Consider the following 25,992-nt stretch of genomic DNA (forward strand, 5'->3'; position numbering starts at 1 on the left):
CAGAGGATTAGTCATAGAACTAAGAAGGACCATAAAATTATGTCAGAGTCAGAAATTCTTTGCTTTTTACATAAACAGGCTTCCAGAAAGTTAATGGTAAATTGTTGCAAACATTCAAGAAGTTGCAAGTCTGGTTTTACCTAAGTTTACTTAAGTTAACATAGGAATTAATAAAGATGTTTGAATATTGTAAGGATATTCTACAGCACGGGTGTCAAACATGCGGCCTGTGGGCTGGATGTGTCACTTGCTGGCCACGCCCACCCCCAGTTTAGCAAAGGGGGGAAAAGTCACAATACATCATGTGACAACAACGTGATGCCACGAGTTTGACACCCCTGTTCTACAATATGGAAGAGGACTTGGTGTTATTTCAGGTTATGGATTTGTAAATATTTCTCAAGTATGACAAAAACTAGTAAGTACATATTACAATAGGAAGAATATAAAACTAGAATTTATGATGAAGCTACTGCGGCTGTTTGTTTAGCTTACTTTTGTGTCATTCAGACATCTTTTAAAGATTTATTTAGTAGTCTTGATATAGAAATGTAGTGCATTTTATTGCGTTGAAGCTATGTCATGCAAAACTACTATTAGGGTCTATTGATACAGTTGTGTCTATTTTACTTTGTAATAAATAAAAATGGACTCAGAGAATTGTATTAAAATAAGTTCCATTAAGACTACAGAAAATATCCCAGGGAATTTCAGTACTTGCTTCAAAACTATTTTTGAAGTGACTATTATCTGAAACAAAGGGGAATTTTTAAGATACCACTCATAAGAAAAAGAAAAGAAACGTAGTAGCTGCATTGCTTATTTTCCTAAATGAACACTAGCATTATGGCACTCTTGTTATTGTTACTATGAGAATCAGGAAAGATAAAGATGCAGAAAGAGAATTTCACTTCCTTTTCAATCCTAGAATATTCCTTTCACTAAAACATCTTATTTTGCAAATTCCATGAATCAGACCTTGTACTAGTCCCGAAAAGGGGGGAGGGAATAAAAGTACATATTTACCTGTAAAACATCAGCAGCAAAATTCTTGTATGAAGGACTTTAAACTTTTCACCACCATGCTTAATTTCTCTTGTGCAAAGGGTAAAAAACCCATGAAGGACAGCAGAGTTATGGAAAGGTATTTTGAATGAATGTTTTTTTATAACCTAGATGTAGCCATATTTCCCTTTATTTTTCTATCTTTTGATTTCTTTAGCTTATTATTTCTTACTCCCATCCTGTATCGTGCATAATATTGCTTTAGAAAGAACAGCGTAATGAATATCTGTGGATATAAGCTTCTGTTCTAGACATAGATACTCACTAATATCAGCATAAAACGAAAGTACTTTTACGGTTTGTTTAGACTTTCAAACACTTTTCTTCATTTTACAGGCCATATTGTGGGATAGATGTAAATAACTTGGATTAGAGTTAATGTCCAGGTTTTTTACCTTCTGGTACATTCTCTGCTCCATGCAGCATATTGCTCCCATTAATGATAATGGTGCTTTGATAGCTGAAAGAGTAAGAGATCTGCAAGCTCCAGTAATAAAAGTCAAGGAACACAATGAAAAAAGTGGATATAAATTAAAAATAAAGACTAAACTAATGATAACAAGTAGAACAACCAGTAGTAGATCCGGCAATGAAGATACTAAAGTGATAGATAGATTCTGCCTTTTAGGATCAACCATCAACACTACAGAAAGAAACAGTCAAGAAATACACCACAGACTAGCACATCTCAGTATGGCCATGGAAAACAGATACCATGATGCATTTATCGTGCAACCAATGTTATTTTCCATCACATTCTATGGAAGTGAAAGTTTGACCTTCAAGAAGCTGGATAGAAAGAATATTGATGCTTCTGGAATTTGTTGTTAATGAAAATGTCTGAGAATACCCTCAATAGCCTAGAAAATGAATCAATGGATCATTGAACAGATAAACTCAGAACTCTCACTCAAAGGTCATGACAAGGCTAAATTATCATACTTTGAACACATTATGCAAAGTCCTGGTTCTCTCTAATGCTGGCAAAAGTGGATCAACTCAATTACAGAGTTAATTGTGCACCATTGGAAAACTTGGAAGACACTGAGAAAATCTACCTATGTGGTCTCTAAGAGTTGACACCAACCTGATGGCACATTGGCACACAAGCAATCAATTGAGTCAGAATCAATCACTTTCAACTTATGATAAAGTGAAGGAATTCTTAAGCTATGTTAACAAAACATGAGTTAGAAATAGAAACAGAATAACAGAGTTGGAAGGGACCTTGGAGGTCTTCTAGCCTAACCCCCTGCCCAGGCAGGAAATCCTACACCACTTCAGACAAATGGTTATCTAACATCTTCTTAAAAATTTCCAGTGTTGGAGCATTCACAACTTCTGCAGGCAAGTTGTTCCACTTATTAATTGTTCTAACTGTCAAGAAATTTCTCCTTAGTTCTAAGTTGCTTCTCTCCTTGATTAGTTTCCACCCATTGCTTCTTGTTCTACCCTCAGGTGCTTTGAAGAATAGTTTGACTCCCTCTTCTTTGTGGCAATTAAATAAACTGTGGCAATAAAGTGGTATTAACACTTCACGTGATCTTGATTCTATCCCTCTGTTTATGCAGCCCAGAACTGTGTTGGCTTTTTTGGCAGCTGCTGCACACTGCTGGCTCATATCTAAATGGTTGTCCACTAGGACTCCAAGATCCCTCTCACAGTTACTACTACTACAGTACCTGTGCATTTTGTTTTTCTTCCCTAAATGTAGAGCCTTACTTTTTTCACTGTTGAATTTCATTTTGTTAGATAGCGCCCAATGTTCAAGTCTGTCAAGATCCTTCTGTATCTTGAGCCTATCTTCTGGAGTGTTGGCTATTCCTGCCAGCTTGGTGTTACCTGCAAATTTGATGAGTTCCCCATCTATTCCCTCGTCCAAGTCATTGATGAAGATGTTGAAGAGCACTGGGCCTAAAACAGAGCCCTGGGGTACTCCACTGCATACTTCCCTCCATGTAGATGCAGTTCCATTGAGGACTACAAGTTTGAATGCGGTTAGTCAGACAGTTATGAATCCATCTGGTGGTAATGCTGTCTAACCCACATTTTTCTACTTTATCTAGTAGTAGGTTATGGTCTACTTTATCAAATGCTTTACTGAAGTTAAGCACCTATACCAGTGATGGCTAATCTTTTTGCCATCACGTGCCAGAAGGGGGGTCCGGGGCATATGTGTCACGCATGCGGGTGCCCACACCCATAATTTTATGAGCCCCGCCCTGCGCATGCATGCACGACCACCCCCGCTCCCCCCACTCCTGGCACATGATGGCCCGGTAGGCTCCTTTTTCTCTCTCACCTGACTCCAGAGCCCTTCTAGGAGTCTGGGAAAGGTAAAAACAGCCTTTCCCACCCCACTGGAGGCCAGAAATGGCTCGTTTGCCAACTTCTGGTGGGACCAGAAGGCCCGTTTTTTTGCTATCCCCAGCCTCCAGAGCCTCTCTAGGAGTCTGGGAGGGCAAAAATGGCCTCCCCCCACTGGAGGCCCTCCAGAGGCCAAAAAGGGTCATTTGCCAACTTCCGGTCAACTGGTGCCAGAGGTTTGCCATCACGGATCATACTTTGAAGGAATTCTATACAAGTGATAGTAAGTCAGCAGACAGTTTAATGATCCTTAAAGTATAAAAAAATCCCTGTCTGCCAGTAGTTCATGCTATATATGCGAACAAGAGTTGATATAGATAGTGCTTATTTCTATAATGCACATCTATGAATACTACAGGGAAAAAAAATGCAAAGATAGGATAAGAAAAAGTGAAACTTAAACAAATTAAATGTATCATTAGCGAACTGATCAGTGAAACCTGCTGATCGTTGTTGCTGGCATTATTACTGCTATTATTTAAAAGCATTGTCATTATTTCAAAAATAAATTCATTTCCCAAATTTTAAGTTATAAAAGTGAAATTTATATATTTTTTCTAATGCCTTCTTCATCATGACTGTACATACAGTTTCCAGCTTTGACCAAAATTAGTATGCCTTTAATAGTATACAGTGCAATATACACTGAAAAATAGATATATAGCCAGGAAAACAAAATGGGACTCCTTTCACTTCAGTCTGGCAGAATTAAAGTGACTGGGTTATAAAACTGTGATTAATTACAAAGCAGTACATCAATAACTTTTGATCTGTTTTCCAATACATGTTTCCTCCCCCACTCCTGCTCCCTTCCTCAAGAAGAGGGAGATTAAAGTGTTTATCAGATTTATAAAGACTTACTATATCAGATGCAAGACTACTCATCAAAAGTGTATAATTTAATTTAAAACATTTGTCAGTATCAGCACATCTGCTCAATTAGAAATGCTACGACTGACATTTTACTATTCCATTTAATTTGGTAAAAGAGCGTTTATATATCTAAATTATGGAGCCTTGAGATACGTTAAAAGAAGAATATTGGCTGTAGTGTTACAATTATGTGTTGATTGTATCTTGGAAAAAAATAGGAGTATTATTGCAAGGAAAACAATAATATATACTAATTTTATCACAACCAGACAGATTGCACTGATTTTCTTTAAAAATTTTACATCAGTTGAAGTGCTTATTTTTGTAGGGTGGATTCTCTTAAATTAATAAAGTTAAGGGCTAAAATCATCAAATAACCAGTAATATTGTTCAGCAGAGTATAATAGACCACAAATTGGAACTACGGTTCTTTGCTTGATTACAGACTCACGACTTCTATCATTATTACAAAGCCATAATAACCCATTTTTAGTGCTGATTTAATAGTTATTACAAAAAAGGACAGCGCTTTTGCCTCCTTGAACACCATAATCTTAAACCAGTTCAACTGTGTACAAAATTGCAGGCTTTATTTCTTACAGGCAATTATTTTGGGAGCGTACACAAGCAACATTCTCTTTCTAAACATAATAGCAGCATTTCTGTTGCAGTATCAGTAGCTTGATAAATGAATCAATGTAATGGAGCACGGAAGGAATGGGGAAACCTCACAGCAGGAAGAGGAAGTAAAACAAAATATGTTCACTCGGTTTTCCTTATTGCAGCTGTTCTCTCTAGTTCCATAAAAATCAATGAATTGGTGAAACTGATTAAACCACATGCAGTTCTTGGTTAGCTTCTCTCATAAAAGGAAGCTTTATATGTTTGTCTATAAAATGCTACCCAAGCATATATGTGCCTAGAGACTACAGACACATGATAAGAGTTGGGTTGTTGAAACTAAGCAGAGCTTGCCCTGTAAGATAACTGCTGAATGGGAGAGTATTGGGGTTCTGCAGAAATACCATTATTTGCCCCGTGGGATTAAAATGGGTAATAAAATGCAAAAGCAATTAAAAAATGTATATGCTAGTTTCAAAAAAGAACAAAAATACGGAACAAAAAATTAGCTGGATGAAAAGAGAACACATACAGAAAGGAGGCTTCAACAATTGAATAGGCAACACCAAACATTCTTCAGAAAATAAAGAAATAAACTAACATAAAATTGTATTGATAAAGGGAGAACAAAGTTATTAACATTTGGGTGGCTTTACATTCTGGAATAGTGTGGTGCAGTTAACTGCAGTTAATAATATTTTCTAGTCTTGCTCCCAATCAATTACAGAGGATTGTCTTGAATAAGAATTTTGTATTATTTATTTTGCAGTGCTGTTTTGTTCACTTTTCTGCTTACTCTGCTGAGTGGTCTGTGGTTTGCTGGCACAAACACCTGCACTATTATCAGAACAATGCACATTTTCTGAAGAAAAGAGAGCCAAAAACAAATGGTTTTGAAACAAAAACAATGTATCCAGTTTAAGAGTTTTACAAACCTTGAACCATATGTGTGAACAAGAAATTCACTTTATTATTTTCAGTGAGTGGGTTTTTTTTTTTAACACTATATTTCTGTAGATGAGAAAGGAATTTCTCACCTGGTATGAAACCTGAGGAAGAATAATTAGTATGCATGAAGAAAAAGACTGTAATTGTGAGCATAAGGATTTTCCTCTAAAAAAGAAAATAACAAATTTGGCAATTCTATTTTTGAAGTACTTAATTCATATATGTCTCTGTACATTATATATGTTTTCGCATTATACAGTATATATCTCAGCTCCAATCCAGGAGCCCTCAAGCAGTCGCTTTGGCTAATTCAACTGCCTAACATGTAGGAAGCCCATGTTCGAATCCGAGTAAGGGTATGGCTAGCTGATGAAAGCTAGAAAGCTTGAAATAGATCTATACTAGTCTCCCTTTATTTCTTTATCAGCAAAACATAAACTATATATATATATATATATATATATATAGTTATATAGTTATATAGTTATATAGTTATATAGTTTATATATATATAGTTTTTTTCAAATATAATATATATATTATATAATATATAATATATATATTTGTTTTCTGAGGTTTTCGCGGGTGTTTGTATGTAGGTCTTTGGTTATTCGGGTCTTCTCCCATGTAAAATTGGAAGTGTCTTGGCGACGTTTCGACGAAGTCTCATTCGTCATCTTCAGGCTGGTGTTCTCGGCTTCGTGCTTCCAGGAGCAATGTGAGATCGCAGCTGTCTCTTCCTTTTAACTGCTAGTGGAGGTGTGAGCTGATTGGGTGGGAACTTGGCTGTGTTCTGATTGGGTGGAAGTGTGTTCTGATTGGTTAGGGGCTTGGCTGTGCTCTGATTGGCTGGGGTTGTGTTCTGTTTGGGTGGGGGCTTGGTTGTGCTCAGCTTATCATTAGCCACTTTAAACCCCTCCAATCCATACATGAAGCAGACTGACACCCACCATGAAGAGCTCGCACGGCCACAAACACGAAGCCAAACAACAACAATGCAGCTCACCAGCTCAAATCCCCCTGCAACTCAGACTAAGCTGAGATATATATATCTGTCTCTCTCTGTGTGTATGTCTGTCTGTCTGTCTCTCTCTGTGTTTTCATATATATTTCAGGAAAGTAGCTTTTCAGAAATCTACAGGCAAATTTCATCATTTTTAAAACTTTCTAAGATCTACAAATTCACAGGTATCTTACTGGAACTCAGGCTAAGGAACTATCTGGCGAAGGTAATATCTTACCTTTTACTATCAGGTTCCCAGTGCTGCTGGCTATGCCAAAATGATTTGTTGCTATACATGTATAACTCCCAGCATCTGCTTTGGTAACATTGGCAATTTTTAGAGTTCCATCTTCCAAAATAGTATGTCTGTAAATGGATAAATGCAAGTAATACTTCAACAAATAGAATAAATGATGTATTTTAAAACAATGTAGACAACTAAGGAACAATTGGCATTTTTTATGGAAGTTGATAGGTAAGAATTTTCTGGAGGCTGCAAAGCATTGAGACACTATCAATTAAGAACCTTAAAATAGAAAATTGTTCTCTTAAAATGGAGAAGAATAGCTTACTTATTGTTGCTTAATTTGGATGAGTACTTCTAGATTATTAAGTAAGTTTGTGATGCACATAGAGTGTGGTTGGCTTTAAGGATCACATTTAACAACAGAATCATGAATCAACAGTCCATTCTTTTTAACATGCTATAATCTATAAGCATTTTCTTCCTACACTGTGACTTCCAATTCATAGAGCAATCAATTCAATTGCCCAAAAGTACAAGTGGCATTAATATTTATATCATCATTGGATTAAAGCCCAAAGGACTTCAGCTCCTGATGTGTGAGAGACAAAAGATATCTGCAAATATGATATGATAGACCCATGAACCAAGAGACGTTTGTTAGAATAGAAATGTAAGACTGAACATTGACTTTCTGGGAACCAGCAAACTGAGACGGACTGAAATAAATTGCTTCACATGAGAGTATTGGATCTACTGCAGACAAGAAAATAATAGAAGAAGTTGAGTAACTATTATTATTAACAAAAGAGTGTCAAAGTCAGTGATTGGATACACCCCCAAAATGATAGAATGAACTCAATTCAAGTCCAAGTCAAGCCAAACAAGATCATGACAATCCATTCAATGCTCTGAACTACAGATGCACAAGAAATGAAATTTGAACGCTTCTATGATGACTTGCAGCATTTTATTGATACAACATCAAAAACAGATGCCATGTTAAATACAGGCAATTAAAGTTTGAAGTGAAACAGCAAGTGGAATAATGGAAAAAACTGACATATAAAAAGAATCTGGAGATGGACTAATAGTGGTCTGCCAAGATCATTCAGAGTTTATGGTAAATGCCTTCTTTCCAAAAGCTAAGATTATTTTATAGTTGGACACTGTGAATGGACAACACCAAAATCAAATTAGCTGTATATTTTGCAAACAAAGATGGGAGATTGATTAAATCAATAAGACCTCTGCTGATTGTAGCTCAGATCACAAAGGTTTTCTACCAAAATTAATTAAGACCTATTCTACAAAACACCTGAAGGCAGGATAAGAAGTAATGGATGGAAACTTATCAAGGAGATATCTGACCTATAACTAAGGAGAAATATTCTGACAATGAGAAAAATTAATCAGTGGAATGGCTTGCCTCCAGATGTTGTGGGTGCTGCTGCATCACTGGAGGTTTTTAAGAAGAGATTGGATAGCCACTTGTCCAGAATGATAAAGGGTCACCTTCTTGAGCAAGGGTTGAACTAAAAGACTTCCAAGGATCTTTCCAACTCTGTTATACTGTTACTGCTGAATTAAGTTTTATTACAGAAAAAAAAGGATAAGTACAAAAAAATGGAAAGAGGAACACATAACTAAGGCAGAATATCAGCAGATAACCCAAATCTGCAAATATGAAGTCAGGAAAGTAAAGGCTCAGAATGAACAAAGACTTGCAACAAAAGTCAAAGATAATAAAAAAAATTCTTTCAACATATAAATAACAAGAAAAAAGTCAAGGAAACAGTGGGTCCACTAAAGAGAAAAGATGGCAAGGAAGTAACCGGCAGTAGAGAGCTGCTTAACTCATTCTTTGCATCAGTCTTCATGCAAAAAGAAACTATAGCCCAACTTATCAAAAACATAAAAAGACAGACTAAAAATTAAAATTAAAATAAGCAAGAGAATGGTAAGAGAACGCCTGTCTGATCTTGATGAATATAAATCATGAATATAAAGAAGAGCAACTAAAATGATTAAGGGCCTGGAGACAAAAACATATGAAGAACGGTTGCAGGAATTAGATACGGCCAGTCTGGGGAAAAAAAAAAGGACTAGGAGTGACATGATAACAGTATTCCAATATTTGAGGGGCAGCCACAAAGAAGAGTGGGTCAACTTATTTTCCAAAACACCAGAAAACAAGACAAGAAACAATGGATAGAAACTAATCAAGGAGAGAAGCAACCTGGAATTAAGAAGAAGCTTTCTAACAGTGAGGACAATTAATCAGTGGAACAGCTTGCTTTCAGAAGTTGTAGATACTTCATCACTGGAGGTTTTTAAGAAAAGACTGGACTTCCACCTATCTGAAATGGTATAGAGACTCCTGCTTGAGCAGGGGGTTGGACTAGAACAGGGCTCTCCAACCTTGGCAACTTTAAGCCTGGTGGACTTCAACTCCCAGAATTCCCCAGCCAGCCAGCTTTTTTATTTTATTTTATTTTTTTATTTATATGCCGCCCTTCTCCGGAGACTCAGGGCGGCTTACAAGGTGTTAAGCAATAGCCTTCATACTTTTGTATATTTTATACAAAGTCAGCTTATTGCCCCCACAAACCGGGTCCTCATTTTACCTACCTTAGAAAGGATGGAAGGCTGAGTCAACCTTGAGCCTGGTGAGAATTAAACTCACAGTAATTGCAGGCAGCTGGAAGCTAAATACCACCTTTTAACAGTAGCATTAGTCTACTGCGCCACTCAGGCTCCAAAGCTTTGCTTTGCTGGCAGGGGAATTCTGGGAGTTGAAGTCCGCCAGGCTTAAAGTTGCCAAGGTTGGAGACCCCTGGACTAGAAGACCTCCAATGTCCCTTCCAGCTTTATTCTGATTGAAATCATTTTTCAGCTGCTATCACTTACTATTTCAAAAGTACTACAAAGAAGCAGTGTTCTACCAACATTAAAAGGCTATTCATCAAAATGTGCTACATTATATTGAGTTGGGGAACCTAGTCTTAACTAAGAGACAGTCATTTAGTTAACTTCTATTTCTAGATAAAAATATACATAATATTGTTCTTGAAGTTCTTAGCTTCAAGTTCTGAATTCTATTTTTCACCCAAACATTTATTTCCTTGGAACTAAGTCTAATATACACCACCAAATCATACCACTGAATGAATCTACTGTATTTTAATAAGTAAATAATATAAAAGAACCCCCATTCAAACTGATAGCAGACTAAAACCATTAACAAAATTTGCAGATATGAAATAGAAAATGTATTAACAACTGCCTAATGTATTATATTTGTTAATATAATCTATAAATGTATATTAATAGCATTTTAGTACAACATTGAGAAAACTATTTAAAATATTCATATAATAAATATTGATAAAAACAATACAACATCTGATATGATGGGAAGTCCTTTGACCCATGGCATATCTTCTAAAGTCCTTATTAATGCTAGCTACATGATTTTTATATGAATGTATTATTCAGGATTGGTTTTCTGGTGAAAATTCATTTGCTTATTTAGTAATTTTAAAATATCTTGGACAACAGACCATTTATAGTTTATTTTAATACCAAATGAACTATTTGTAATAGACTTTGTTGAAAAAACTACCCAGTTAATTTCCTAAGCAGTTAATTCTGCTTAGGAAATTAGTAGTTAATTAAGGAGTGTGCACACAAACATAAGCACACATTCCCAAAGGTATACACCTAATGTTATTCAGTATCTTCTTACTTTTCAGGAGCACAAGGCTATCATTTTGTCAGAAATGTCTGGTAGTGATTTCTTCAAGTTACAAAATGTTCACCACTCGCTTTCATTGCTTTTACACAATTTCAAAACAGATACATTTTATAGCTTTAATAATTATCCATTCCTTCCTGGGACTTGCTGTGAGGATGTTACTATATCCATTAATTCTACCTACTAACCTCTTTCCAAAAACAGTTCAAATTACTAGCCTTAACTTTTATCCCATAAATTGTTTGGGATCTCTTCACCTCAAAAAAAATTGATTCTGTAATATATAGGTGTTCATATCTAACATGTACCCATATTACCTTCAGAGTTCCTTTTCCAAATGTCTTTCATAAATCAGGACTATTTAATAGGAAAGAGAAAGGGCCAATGTAGGGTGACCGCAAAAGAGCAATAGAAAGAAGATGCCTCTATTATGAATTTGGGGAAAATGGACTACGTTAGGAGTCAACCAACCAGTTGTTCTAATTCAGGCCTGTCAAACTGGCGGGCATGCGGGCTGGATGTGTTACACGCAGGCCACGCCCACCCTGGCTCCACAAAGGCAAAAAAGTCATGATACATCACGTGACATAATTGAGTTTGACACCGTGCTCTAACTGTTTCCTTGAGGAGATATTGACTTGAAAGGGCAGGAGGAAAAAGATGGGATATCAGTCTTGGTATTTATTTATACACACACACACACACACACACATAGCACATACATGATTTCATGTTTGTTTCTTGCATTATGCAAAGCTTCTGCTCAAGTATTAGAAGAGATAGACTAGCTCAAGAAAGCAATTCCACTCTAAAGCTATAACAATATTTTACTGAATTAGGCTATAGTAACAGAATCTTGAAAGTTTCTTGCATTTTGCTTCTGTTCCTCTTATATTTCAGGAAGGAACTAGCCTAAGCTTATTCCCAATACTGTTTCTTTTTCAGGACTTAAGGAATGCTTTTGCCCATGTTAATTCTCTAATGTCTTCTGAATATTCCCTTGAAGGCCATATCCACTACTCTACAGTGTGTAATAATACTTCCTTCTTGTCTGCAATAAAGCAACATATTTTGCACTGTTGGCTGTTAACTACTCAATGAATACGGGGTTGAATTTTGAGCAGGGATTTATTGCTATGCCTGGATAAAGCCTGACAGAGATGACAGGAATGTTCTTTGAAGTGCTATGAGTTATTACCAAAGGCAGGCCAAAGTGGACCATAGTGTAAACAAGATGAACTCAACTCAATGGAACCTAATGATTTTTTGTTATACGATTTACTTATGCCACATTTACATTGGGTTTAATAAAATTTGTTCAGATTTTTAGTTGAATAATTTTTAATTATTTTAAACTTTATCATTAATTGGTTTAAATATTATTAAGTTCACTTTCCATTCCTTAGGTACACATCAACTTGAAACAGCATTATACGTGGTGTTAAATGTTTGAATCATAAAGTGAATTGTTAGTAAATTATGTGCTGAGCTGGATAACTGTTCAATATCAAAAACAGGAATAGGTTCCAGTTTAATGAAAAATGAATTTGATTTTCTTGAAGGAATATATTTTAAAAATCAATGTGGAAAATTCTGGTATTTTACATGAAATAAATAAATATTCAATAAACATATAGTATAGACATAAAGGTCTAAGGGGATCTTTTAAGAAGATTAGAATTCATAGGGTTCTGAATATAACAATTTTCTTCAGCAGTATGAAGAAACTATGTTTACATATTTTTATAACCAAAATGTACATCTTTAGCAATAGATAATACTGGTAGACTTATGATAGCAATTGAGCCAAAAATTTATCTTGCTGAGTGAGACATTTGTTAAATGACGTTTGCCCCATTTTACAAACTTTCTTACCACAGTCATTAAGTGAATCATTGCAGTTAAGTTAGTAACATGGTTGTTAAGTGAATCTGGCTTCCCGTTTGACTTTGCTGGTCAGGAGGTCACAAAAGGTGATCACATGATCTCGAGACACTGCCACCGTCATGAGTCAGTTGCCAACTGTATGAATTTTGATCATGTGACCATGGGGATCAGTAGTGGGATGCTGCTGGTTTAACAACTGGTTTGGTGAGCACAGGTTTTGTGTGCACACGCGCGCTTAGTGCTTGTATGCCTAAAATGCTTGCATGCAGTACTGAAAATGGAGCATTTAGAAGCTCATCTGCTTACCTTCCAAGTAAGCAACAGTAAGTAGAACAGTGGGGGGGGGGAGAAAATCAGCTGTGCCGCGCGATTGAGATGAGCTACAAAGCAGGAAATAAAGGACAGGATAGAGCGGGGGTGGGGCCAACTGATTGTCGGTGCTATCAGTTCGCCCGAACAAGTCCGAACCGGCTGAATACCACCTCTGATGGGGATGCTGCAATAGTTGTAAACGTGAAAAATGGTCCTAAGTCACTTTTCCAGTGATGTAATAATGAAAAAAATCACTAAATGTAAGTCGAGGACTATCTGTATGAAAATAGTTCATGGTCTTTCTCTTCTGAGCTAAACATGGAATATACCTTTGCTGACTCCAACGTCAAAATGCTTCAAAATCTTTTTTTTATGAGGCATTAATCTTTTATAGAGCAGTGGGCTCTCTTTAATATCTATGAATTCTGACAACCCTGGATAAAAAAATTAGAGATGTAAATCTGCTGATACAATTTAGAAGCTAGGTTAACACAAATGAGTTACATCTGCTTTTTAGTTATGTTTTTTATCATCCATAAAAAAGAAAGTGATAATTGAGCACTGGAAAAAATGAAACTGATAATGAAGTATTCTGCATTTCTATAGAGATAGGTCATCTTATCTATTATGTATTACATTACCTGTAAAATACAGTAGCAGTTGATCTTTGTGGCAGACAAGATATTTCAAAGCCACAGTGACTTGGAATGCATCTGGGTTTAGGAGATAAATCAATGCTCTTTTTATTAAAAGTAAAAGCATTTTTAACTTCAAAGACTTCAAAATGTGATGGGTGCTTCCATGTTACAGAACTGTGTAGCTAACTCAGACCTTTAGAAAATTACATAAATGTAATAGAATTTTGCTTTTTAAACTTGTGTCAATCAGAAAGTAGGACTTAAAGTTAATCCTATAGACATATTTACAAACGTGATTTCATGAAGCAATTCTGAATGTGTTTTACTGAATCACCCTGCCTATGAAATTTCCATGGATCTGTTAAAGCTATTGTCACTCCATGCTTTTCAGCTTTAGATGACTTTGATCTATTGATTTGTCCCTGACTTATGATTCATTTAAAGATTCACTCTTACCTATAACATGTACCAATAGAAGAAAAAAAAAAACCTCAATACCTTTCACTAAGTTTTAAAAAATGACCAGCTAGTATCCCTTGCTATACAGGAATAAGTAGCCTCAGTTTATGTTTTAGTGACATTCTGACTGGATTAAAGCAATATTCTGAGTACTTTATGCTCTAGTAATGTCTTTGAAAAATTGCCATAATACACAAGACTACAGCACCAGATTTGTTTTGTGCCATGCCAATCAATTTTTAAAAGGTTGTGGAATATTGTGGCAAGTCTAAAGAACAAACTGATTTGTGGCCTTCGCTGACAACCTGTCTGTTACCAATCCCCTTTAGATACTGCAAAAAGTCCTCATGACTGGGTTATGTGGCCATGCCTTGGGCTGCCATTGAACCAGTAATTTATTTATTCTCCTTTCACGTAGGGTTTGGTATTTGGGGTTTTTAGGATATTTATTATTGTGCTTTTTATATTTGAATTGGCTGTTTCTATATTCTTCTATATTATTTATTGTTGTGTGCTTGGGTGAGCTGGGCAGCTATATAAATTTGATAGATAAATAAATAAAACATACAGTAAGCAGGTGAAAGAGGTATGCTCCCTAAGGCTAATTCTTAGCCTTATATGCAGATGCTATTTATCAGGTTCCTACAATACAGTTTATTAAAGCCAGGTGTGAAACAAAAAGGTTTTCCTTTTCCATTGTCATAACTGTACTTCACAGTAAGCAGTGTTTCAGTAACAAAAACAGTTTGTTAATGTCAAGTTTGCTCATCCTTCATTTATCTTCATAAAAAATTTCTTACTCAAATGTCATTATAAACAGCTTTTTTAGTGCAAAGTATACTTATGAATATTGTTATTACTGTGGTAAAGGTTACACCATGATGCAATGAGGACATGAATTAAATTATAAGTACATAATACAGACTGTTGTTTAAGCATATGTGAGAAATACACATCATGCCTAACCAGAAGGATTATTTTTCCACAATTCAATTTTGTTGGGTCATCTCTGGTTCTAGTACTCTCTAGGCATACATGGTAGTGGCTGAAGTTTCTTTGCTTGGTAGCAAAATATTTTTATCCAAGAAATTAAAAGAACATTATCTGTGTTTCAAAAATTTTTAAATGAAATTTCAGTGAATTGATCTCATTGATAATGCTGATAAAAAGAGAATTCTATTAATAAAAACTCAGTTTTGAGGGAGAGACACAAATAAATTATAACTAATACTTATAAACAGCATGATTATAGCTGTTTTCTATTAATATCAAATGTTCATCTTTTAAAAATATACATAAAATGCCCATCTTTAATGGATTGTTTTTTCTAATCACCTTCAAGATAATGACCAGTTATTTTTCTCTTCGCAGAAGCTTTTTCAGGGACTAACAAACAGTCTGGAGATGGCTGTGAAATCAGCCAGGTAATATGCACTAATGACTAATTCATCTGCATGAGCTGAGGAGAGGTTTTCCTCATGAGACTAATCTGAATAAATGCAAGTAGTTTTAAATGACAAATATTTAAAGGAAGAGGAGGCTGTTATATGGGTAATCCTCAATGTATGACCACAACTGAGCCCCAAATTTCTGTTGATAGTTTCGCCCCATTATATGACCTTTCTTGCCCAGTGGTTAAATCAATCACTTCAGTTCTTAAATGAATCTGATTTATGGTATATCAACGTTTGTAACGGGATTGGCAATATTTAAGAACTGAACCTAAATATTTCATTCAGTTAAAAGGAATATATTTGGAGATAGCATACAGTAACTTGCTGATAGCAAAATGTGCATCAAATAAAAAAAAAAAATGACTTTTTTTTTCAAATGTTGAACGATACGTTTCAGAAAGATAAGTTGAGTTTGTTTGTATCCATTGTGTGAATAATGCATATAATGTATTTGATTTATAGTCAACTATTGGAAATAATGGATGCTTGTGTACAGATTTTTCTAACACAATCACTTTTTGATATCTAAGTATATATTGAGGGAGTAGTCAAGAAACTAGTGTAAAGGTTGAACAACTAGCGACCGGAACAATCTGGAACTGAACACACTCAAAACCATAGAAATGGTGATAGACTTTAGGAGAAACCCTTCCATACTTCCACCTCTCACAATACTAGACACCACAGTATCAACAGTAGAGAGCTTCAAATTTCTAGGTTCTACCATATCGCAAGATCTAAAATGGACAGCTAACATCAAAAACATCATCAAAAAAGCACGACAAAGAATGTTCTTTCTGCGCCAACTCAGAAAATTCAAACTGCCCAAGGAACTGCTGATACAATTCTATGTTGTATTGAGGAATTATTGAGTCTGTCATCTCTATAACTGTCTGGTTTGGTTCTGCAACCCAACAAGACAGATACAGACTTCAGAGGATAATTAGAACTGCAGAAAAAATACCCACCTGCCTTCCATTGAGGACCTGTATACTGCACGACTCAAAAAGAGGGCTGTGAAAATATTTACAGATCCCTCACATCTTGGACATGAACTGTTTCAACTCCTACCCTCAAAACAATGCTATAGAGCACTGCACATTAGAACAACTAGACACATGAACAGTTTTTTCCCAAACGCCATCACTCTGCTAAACAAATATTTCCCTCAATGCTGTCAATCTATTTACTAAGTCTGCATTACTATTAATCTTCTTATTGTTCCCATCACCCATCTCCTTCCACTTATGACTGTATGACTGTAACTTTGTTGCTTGTATCCTTACAATTTATATTGATATTGTTTCCTGATTGCTTATTTGTACCCTATAACTACATTAAGTGTTGTACCTTATGATTCTTGATGAACATATCTTTTCCTTTATGTACACTGAGAGCATATGCACCAAGACAAATTCCTTGTGTGTCCAACTACACTTGGCCAATAAAAAAAAATCTATCCTATTCTAAAGTTATTATTAAAAGTAAATATGTGGACTTGTCAGGAAACTAGTTTAATGCTACAAAATGGTTAAACTAATGATAATAAATAAATAAATAAATAAATAAATAAATAAATAAATAAACAAACAAACTTTATTGTCATTGTATGTGTATACACAGTATACACATACAACGAAATTTACTTGACACCAAAGACCAGGTCCCACACACATAATCCCCAAACACACTCCCACCCACTACAATTCCCCACCCCTAAACCACCTAAACATCCACACAACAGACCATACTGTCCAACAGCTCACTGATGGTGGCCCTTTAGTTCATTGTCGAGTGCAATTATAGCTCTGGGATAAAAACTATTCAGAAAACGTGTGGTCTGAGTTTTAATTGTTCTGTATCTTCTGCCAGAAGGCAACAGTCCAAAAAGATTGTAAGCAGGATGGGAAGAGTCTCTGAGAATGTTATGCAACTTCCTCAAACAGCGAGATTCGAAGATGTTGTCCAGGGCTAGTAGCTGGAGTCCAATAATATTCTGGGCAGTTTTAATGATTCTCTGTAGAGCTTTTTTGTCCGCTACAGAGCTGCTCCCATACCATGCAAGAATGCCGTATATGTATTTATTTGATTGCCATCTTGCCATGGTTTAAACTCTGGGCAGTTTAAAAACAATATTAAAAACAAAAAATATCCCTGCCCCACCCCCCCAATATTTTGTCTAGCCTAGGAACAATACAGGAACTTATCCTATCCCATTTTATTAAACATAAGTGTCTGAAAAACTTCAGAACTTCAAAGGGGTCCTTGTCTGGCATAATGCCTAAATAGCTTCAGAACAAGATAGGCAGTCCTCGAGAGAGTTGTCTATAAGAAATTTAATATCTTTGAAGATAAGAAACAACTTCTTAAATTGTATATAGAAAGGCAATGTATATGTCTTTCAGTATTAACACACACCAGCTTTGTGATATTCTTCAAGAAATATGGTGCCTTACAGTGGATAGGAGTGATTTAGCCAAGGGCATTTTTAAGACAACAAAAAATAAATGCATTCTGCTGCAGAAACAAACATGGGAAGGAATTTATTTTAAATTGACAGCTGTAATGCAAGGAAGTGTTCTACAATAAAATAAAATAAAATAAAGAACAAATCCTTCAAATGTCCATGTACAATTTTTAAAAACAGATTATCCAACAGTATTCATAGTAGCTCCAAACTGTACAAAAGAGAGCCTTGTAAATAGAATTGTACATATTTCTATGTAGCCATTTCTCCCAGCATTAGTGTTCTTGTTCAAAAGAACAATATTCTGAATGTTGGTGTGTATTACAATACCAGGCAGTGTGGTTAACAGTTCCCACAGTGCTGATGAGCTGTTAGAGGTAAATAAAACACAAGTTCATTCTATTAAATTTAATGTAGCTTACTCCCAGATATATAGGTACCCTGACATTTCTTTGAAGCTGATATCATATCATCATTTTTGTGGAAAGGATAATGGAAGAGATTTACAAATACAGTTTTGTTTCAACTCTGGTATCCTGGATTGAAGCATAACTGTACAACAAGCACATACAATTATGAGTAGTTTCATACACACCCACAAATCTAGTGATCAAATCTAACAAAGATCTAAAAATCAATAAAATAAAAAGAACTGCTCCCCTCCATTTCAAAATGCATTCATTCTAACATAGGATTCCGAAACATGACAGGGAAATCTATTATCACTTAGACCACATTTGAATGACAATTGCAATGGACAAACGCCTAGTATAATTAGCAACTGTGAATTGCAATCATTTGGAAGAACAATTCAATTTTGTAAGAGATAAATTGCTTAGAAAATTCAAAGGTGAATGGATTCTTGTATGATTGGGAGTAAGGTGGCTTGGGAATGTACTTTGGTCCCAGGAGAAGGACAAGGTTATAATAAAATGAAACTTCAGGAGGTCTTTATAATTGCCGATCACACTGAGCTGCATTTAGCCTATTGCTTATGAAAAATGGGCAATTAGATTTTTTTTCATCTCCCTAGTTCATACCTAATTCTTAATATTAATGATGTGGAATGTTAAATGTACTTCATTCAAAGAAGCAAATTGCTGTTGGAAATGTATTTCTTGTATTCTCACCAGGAATCCTATACTCAGATAGACATGAACTAGATTTTTTCTCAGGTTATAAAGGCTAATAACTCCCATAAAATAAAAGGGATGATTTTTTCTAGTGAAAAATAAAATTGTTTTTACATTATTTATTTTGCATGAAGAAATGCTTTGTACTAGCTTTTATTAATATGTGTATACTACAAAGCAACATTTGGTTTCCATTTAATTTTTCCTTGTAGTTCAATTTCATATTTTCAAGGCAAACATGAACTAGATGACATCTTTTTGAGAAAGCCAAGAGAAAGATTTAGTAATGATTTGCATGTATTTACAAGATTACTGAAGTCAAACCTAAGTGTGAAAATACATGCAGATTGTCTAAGAAGACAACGTTCTCAAATCAATCCCAAAAGAAATTGGAAAAGGAAATAAATTAATGCTAAAAACAGAAAGAACAGACTAAATTTGTTCAGAATACAAATGAAAAAAACAAAAACAAATTGGGTCTGTGGAAACTGATTATAAATTATTGCTCAGGTGTCTTTTCATGAGTTGTTACAATGCTCTTCCTTATTTGCTCCATAACTAACATAATGGTTCTTTGTGCATGGTACGTTTATTAACCAACTCCAAATATATGTGTTCAGATTTCACAACTGGTCATTACTATTGGAAAAAAAAAATCCTTTCTGATTTTTATTGTCAATTAAATGTCTTTATCTTTCATGTTCATATTCCCTTCGTCCTATTAGCCTCTTCTTTATTTCACCAGCCTACTGTCTATCTTTCATTCTTCCTAAATCCATAAAACTTTAGTCTATTGAAATTTTTACCATCAATGTAAATTTACTAAGCATGCAGATTTCCACCATTTGTTTTTTAATTATTGAACATTATTTCAAAATTTTTATTTTTCATTTTTATGTTCATAAATGGTCTAGATTTTTTCTTCATCCAATCAACAACGTGGTCTTACTTAAATATCTCAAATTTAAGTGATTCAATCTTTAGTTTGGCTTCAGTTTTCATTTCATTTCATTTCATTTCATTTCATTTCATTTCATTTCATTTCATTTCTATTCACCCTGCCATTCTTTTTATATATTTACTGTACACATTTAAAAATCTGGGACCATATCTCACTTCTTTCTCTCTTCAGACTACTATTGTAATTATTACAATACCTTTTTATCCTTGTAAAACTTCCACATTGGAACAATGAAGTGTTCTGTCCTTCCCGTTAGATTTAATATTTTTTTTTTTTTGCATTTGGCATAATCTACAAACTAAGGATCTTATTATAATGTATGAAGGAAATGTAAATTTTCTAGTGTTTTCTGGTCCTTTTCATTATCCAGTTATCCCACCTATCTTACCTCCTCTCTTTCTTAACTAAGTGTAAGTTTGTATCACATTTTACACTCCCCTCCCCTGGGGCTCTACTCTTTATAGCATCTTAATCAAAACATAGCTTCCTTGAGTAATTAGTGCAATCCTTCTATTAAATGCACATTATCTTCCATTTCTTTTCAGGATAAAAATATGTACTTAATTATTCCAAACTCTGGGCACATAGATTTGCTCAATTTTTGTTGACATAGTCTATTATGACTTTACTCTTATCAATCAACATATCATCTATTTTCTCTTTGACAGTCAATTCACAGCTTTTTCTACCTCACTTTCTACTGAAGTTAGGTCATGATTGTCTTCTCCCTTTACAAATATTTCTATCATTATGTAATTTCATTTGCAAATGATTGAAAGAATCAACCTTATTGTTCTATAAGCTTTCTCTTCTGCAATGAGTCTTGACTCTTCCTGCCTTTGTTGTAAATTAACCTGTGTTTTCTCTGCTCCTAAACTGTGCTCTGATTTTCCTTTTGTTGTCATATTCCTTTCTTTAATAACATTCTCACTGGAGATATCTTCCTTGACCTTCCTTGCTTGATGTTAGAAGCCTGCATTCAACTTCTTCTTGCTTGGGGCGTTCATCCTCCATGTTTCCTTGGTTATCAGAACAGCTTACACTAGACTTCCACTGGCTCCGCATTCCCCGAATGGACGCTCCTTTCGGAGCTCCAGCCCCGTGATTCTGTTTGCCGCTAAAACAGCAAAAATCAGCTGTTCTAGCGGCTCGAAACTCTCCCTCAGGGAAAAAGGGGGAGAGAAGAGCAGAAGGGTCTGGGTAGAGCTCCCCTAGACCCCCAGGCTTTTTTTTAAGCCTGGGGTTTGCAGGGTGAGAGCTCCCTGAAAGCCCTTCAGTGCTCCAGATCCGGGACGATTCTGCTTTATGCAGAACAAGGGGTTGCGACTACACCAACAGTGCAATTTTAAGGATTATAAGAAAATTTGAATCTGGATGCTGGCAGAGCAAATCAGGAGAACAGTAAATGCAAGTATTAAACTTTAACTCTGTTTAAAAGAAAAAGGAAAAAAAAGATGGTGTTTAAAACGAAACTTACAAGTGAAAGTGATCGTTAACAGTGAAAGTGCCTCTTAACGTTTGCAACATTATTAACAACTACCGGATTACACATTAAGAAAAAGATTTAAAGTGGAAGCGGAAAGCAAAAGACTATGGAATTGATTTTAATTAATTTACATTTTTAAATTGTGTGAATAATTGGACTTGGGGAAAAAAAAGAAAGAAAATGGCTGGTACCTTTGAAAGTGCTGAAGGACTATTATTACACACACCAGCAAACACACCAATAAGAGTTATAATACATGAAATTTTTGAGTCACAAATCTGCTTTACTGGAAAGTCTTAAAGGTTTTTTTGATGAAAGGTCTCAGGAAGAGGAAACTGTTTTGACTCAAAACATGGAGACAAAGGAGAATATAGTATCACTTCAAGGCTTGTTAGACAGTAGTGAGCTGTTGGAAGAAGATGGGGCAGAAATCCAGTTTAATGTGACTTTGGATAAAAAGGATGCTTTCCAGACCAAGAGGGGAAAGCAAAGGAATCTGGAAGAGTTTAATCAGGAGGACTTGAGAGAGATTTATGGGGTTTTTAAATTAAATGAAATAACTTTAAGAAGACAAAAACTTTCAAAGAGACATCAACCTCAAATCCAAATTTTAAAATTTTCAAAAATAAAAGCAGGAGGAGGAGCAATGCTGAAGAAGAAAGAATTATTGAAGAAAAAAGACTGGAAAAAATACAGAAAGAAGGGAAGAACTGAAGATTAATCTTTTTGGGGGAAGATTTTGGCAATAGGTTGAGAAGCTTAATATTTGTATGTTTAAAGTTTATTCTAAGATAATAATATAAAGAAAGTGTGTTATTACAATTGGTTTTGGATATAAAAATGATAGTTTTTAAAGAGTTATCGAGGTAAAATGATAGCTTTTTAAGAGTTATTGAAGTATTAAAATGGCTAATTAAAAATTTGAGGGATACCTTTCTGAAGGGCTTGAAATTTATATTTTGAGAAATGATTTAATGTCTTATTGATGTATTAAGAGATTTTTAAAATGTTTAAAATAAGATTATAGTATTTTAAGAAGGTATATGAGATAAAATGTTTAAAGTTTTAAAATGTTTAATTTTATGAAGGATTAAAGAGGATAAATGTCTAATTTAGAACTTTATTAGGGAGTAATGTTGATTGAGGAAGAAGGACTGGAAAAAATATAGAAATGGTTAATTAAAAATTTAAGGGATAGTTTCCTGAAGGTTTTGAAATTTATATTTTGAGAAATGAATTAAGAGGGTCTTATTGATGCATTAAGAGGTTTTTAAAATGTTTAATATAAGTTTATACTATTTTAAAAGGTATAGGTGATAAAATGTTTAAAGTTTTAAAATGTTTAATTTAGAATTTTTAATGTTGAATAGTTAGAAATTGATAATTGGTTTATGAAGGAATAAAGAGGATAAATGTTTAATTTAGAATCTTATTAGGGAGCAATGTTGAAAAAGAAAGGTGTTTGAGGGATGAAAATGAAATTTATCAGTGTTTGTAATGTTTGTAATATTGTTAAAGTTATTGGATTACATACCAAGAAAAAGGATTTTATATTCAGGAAGAAAGAATTTAACCCAATTGATTTTGAGAATTTACAAAAGGGAGGTTGATGAATTTGTAAAAGAGGAGTTAAAGAGTGTGTGGGAGTTTTAAATTTTGTAGTAGGTTAGTATATTTTAGCTTTTGCTTGTTAAATGTTTACCCTGTTTTTGCTCTGCGAAGTCGGGGGGTGGGTGCGTGGGGAGGGGGGGAGGCTTGGGTTGGGATAAAATTGTTGAATAGATGAAGGTACAAATATAAAAGTAAATGTGGGGGAAATGTTACAACAAATGAAATGATAATATCAAGATATGATAAATACTGGAGGAGTAAGAAAAAAAGATGTATTCAGATGATACACTGATTGATTGATTATATATTGTATGTATGCTTGTTTATAAAATAAAAACTTTTCAAATAAAAAAAAAAGAACAGCTTACACTGGAAACCTAGATCTTTTTCTTTTTGATACCTGATGTTTTCCCCATGGGGAGGTGAGATTTGGTTTTCTAGTGTCTCATATCTTGCTTTAGCTCTTCAGATTCTTCAAACACAGTGAACCTAGTCCTTACATTTATCAGTGACAAAGCCATATGTTTTAAGAGAAGAAATCCCTTGTGTGAATCTAATATTCCAACATTAATTTGAACTTTGTATTATATATTAATATATGTAAATGAAAGATGTGGCCTTTTAGATGTTGCTGAGCATTCCATTTTTTAGCCAATCCACCTAATAATTGCAAATGATACTGGGATGTGCCATTCAGCAACAACTACAAAGCCATACTTTCTCCACCCTGGATTTTAAAAATTCAAAAGAGGGTAAACAAAACAAAAATAAAGTTTCCCCATCCTTTTGCTTTGAGCCTTATCTAAATTGCCCTGAGCATAACATATCATACCTACAACCAGAATGGATCACTAGGGTAGCCAGCCACCAACCTCTTGATAATTCTATTCTGTCCAGCTGCAAAATTGTATCAAGAATTTATATCTTTAATTGTAGGAAAATACAAAGAAACGTGTTTTGGACCTTCCAACCTAGAAATATATAAACTTTGTGCCAACCTAAAATAAAGTGAGACCATTTTTTTTGCAGGTGGAAAAAATCTCCATGAGAAATATTATCATTAAAGCTATGAAGCCAAGTCTCTAAACATAAAACAGAGTGTAAGAGGAAAAGGGAGGGTAAGAATAGCATGTAAAGAATTCCAGTAAATCAAAACAGGCAACCTAGCTAATTTTTTCTCCACTGATTACCACTTTGAATGGTGCGGATGGAAGCAACATTCCCATCCTCGCTATCCTAAATCCCTCCAAAGTAGTTTGAAACTCAATATGCAATTATCTTCATTGCTATAGATTTCAAATGTAAAGGACATATAAGAAATACCATGTTTTCCTTTCATCTAGCCAATTCTACATCTGAGAATAAAAAAAACCCATCCCAACAAAAATATGATCCAAAATATAAAATATTATTATATAACATAAAACTATACTATACAATATTATGTGATAAACTAATATATATATAAAAAGTGCAAAAAAAGTGACCAGTGTTTTTCACACTTATGATCATTTGCAGCATCTCCATGGACAACTAATCAAAATTTGGAAGCTTGGCAACTGGCATGCATTTATTGATTATGCTTGCAGTGTTCTGGGGTCATTTTGCAACCTTGTGACAAGCAAAGTCAATGGGGAAGCCCAATTCACTTAACAACCGTGTTACTAACTTCATATCACTTAATATCTGTGGAAGAAAGGTCATAAATGGGGAAAAGCTCACTTAACAACTGTCTTTCTTAGCAACAGAAATTTTGGGCTCAGTTGGGTTCATAAATCAAGGACTACTTGTACATAAAATGTAAGAATAAAAATACAAAAATATAAAAACCATGCCATAAAAAAAGAAAGAAAGCCCATCAGATCCAGCAGAAGAGGCCTGCTACAAATCCCATCTGCTATGAAGTTACACTTGGTTAATCTCAGCAGGCAGGTCTTCTATGCTGTAGTGCCCATTTTATGGAACATTTTCACTCCCAAAGTGTGATTTGCTTCAGCCCTTTGAATTTTTCCAGAAGCCCCTCTAAAACTGCTTATATCATCAGTCTCTGATAATTCTATTATCTTTAATTTTAAGAAAGAATTGAAAAAAAAAAAACCCCACCACATATTGTGCAAGGCGAAGATCGTAAAACTACTAACTAAAAAAGAGCAATAATGTGAAAAAATATTTTATTAAAGATAATATATTTTGTTAGAATAGAAGGCTACATCAGACTCTTTGTGTGTTTAAAACGTTTCTTGCTTTAGAAAAATGGCACAATGATTTTGACAGGAAAGGAGATAATTAATGGTAAACTCTTGGGCTCAGTGAAAACTAAGTGATATGTGGAGAAAAGAAATGAATCACAATAACGAGAAAAGATTTAGTATCAAATAACACATAATGAAATAGTCTGAAAATAAAGACAATTTTTTCCCACCCACCTGCATTGTACAATGATCTTTTGTCTGAAACAGAATTGGTTAGAAGAGGGGTTTCCAGTATTATTTTTTTATATCATTATGTTATATTAAATTATATTATTTTTATAATACTCAATTATAAGGCAACACTTGATCTGAGTTGATAGTAATGAAGCATTTTTAGCCAATTAATATCAGTCAGGGGGTCTGAAGTTTTATAGAAGGTAACAATGACTTTACTTTTAACCATTCAGATTTGATTGGGGTAGTATAAAATATTGTTAAATATATAAAGAAACTG

General features: G+C 34.5%; 1 protein-coding gene across 4 annotated transcripts in view; it reads right to left on the reverse strand.

Moving 5' to 3' along the window:
- LOC117656314 (contactin-4) overlaps positions 1-25,992 on the reverse strand; it is a 556,506-nt gene that overhangs the window by 67,044 nt on the left and 463,470 nt on the right. For all 4 annotated transcript variants that reach the window (XM_087887915.1, XM_087887914.1, XM_087887913.1 and 1 more), the window contains one exon: positions 7,116-7,243. In XM_087887915.1, coding sequence (XP_087744041.1) covers positions 7,116-7,243 — 128 coding nt within the window. The remainder of the gene's footprint in view (positions 1-7,115; positions 7,244-25,992) is intronic.

Source organism: Pantherophis guttatus, chromosome 2, assembly GCF_059756535.1.
Source record: "Pantherophis guttatus breed Tessera chromosome 2, ASM5975653v1, whole genome shotgun sequence".
In the NCBI taxonomy this organism is placed as follows: domain Eukaryota; kingdom Metazoa; phylum Chordata; class Lepidosauria; order Squamata; family Colubridae; genus Pantherophis; species Pantherophis guttatus.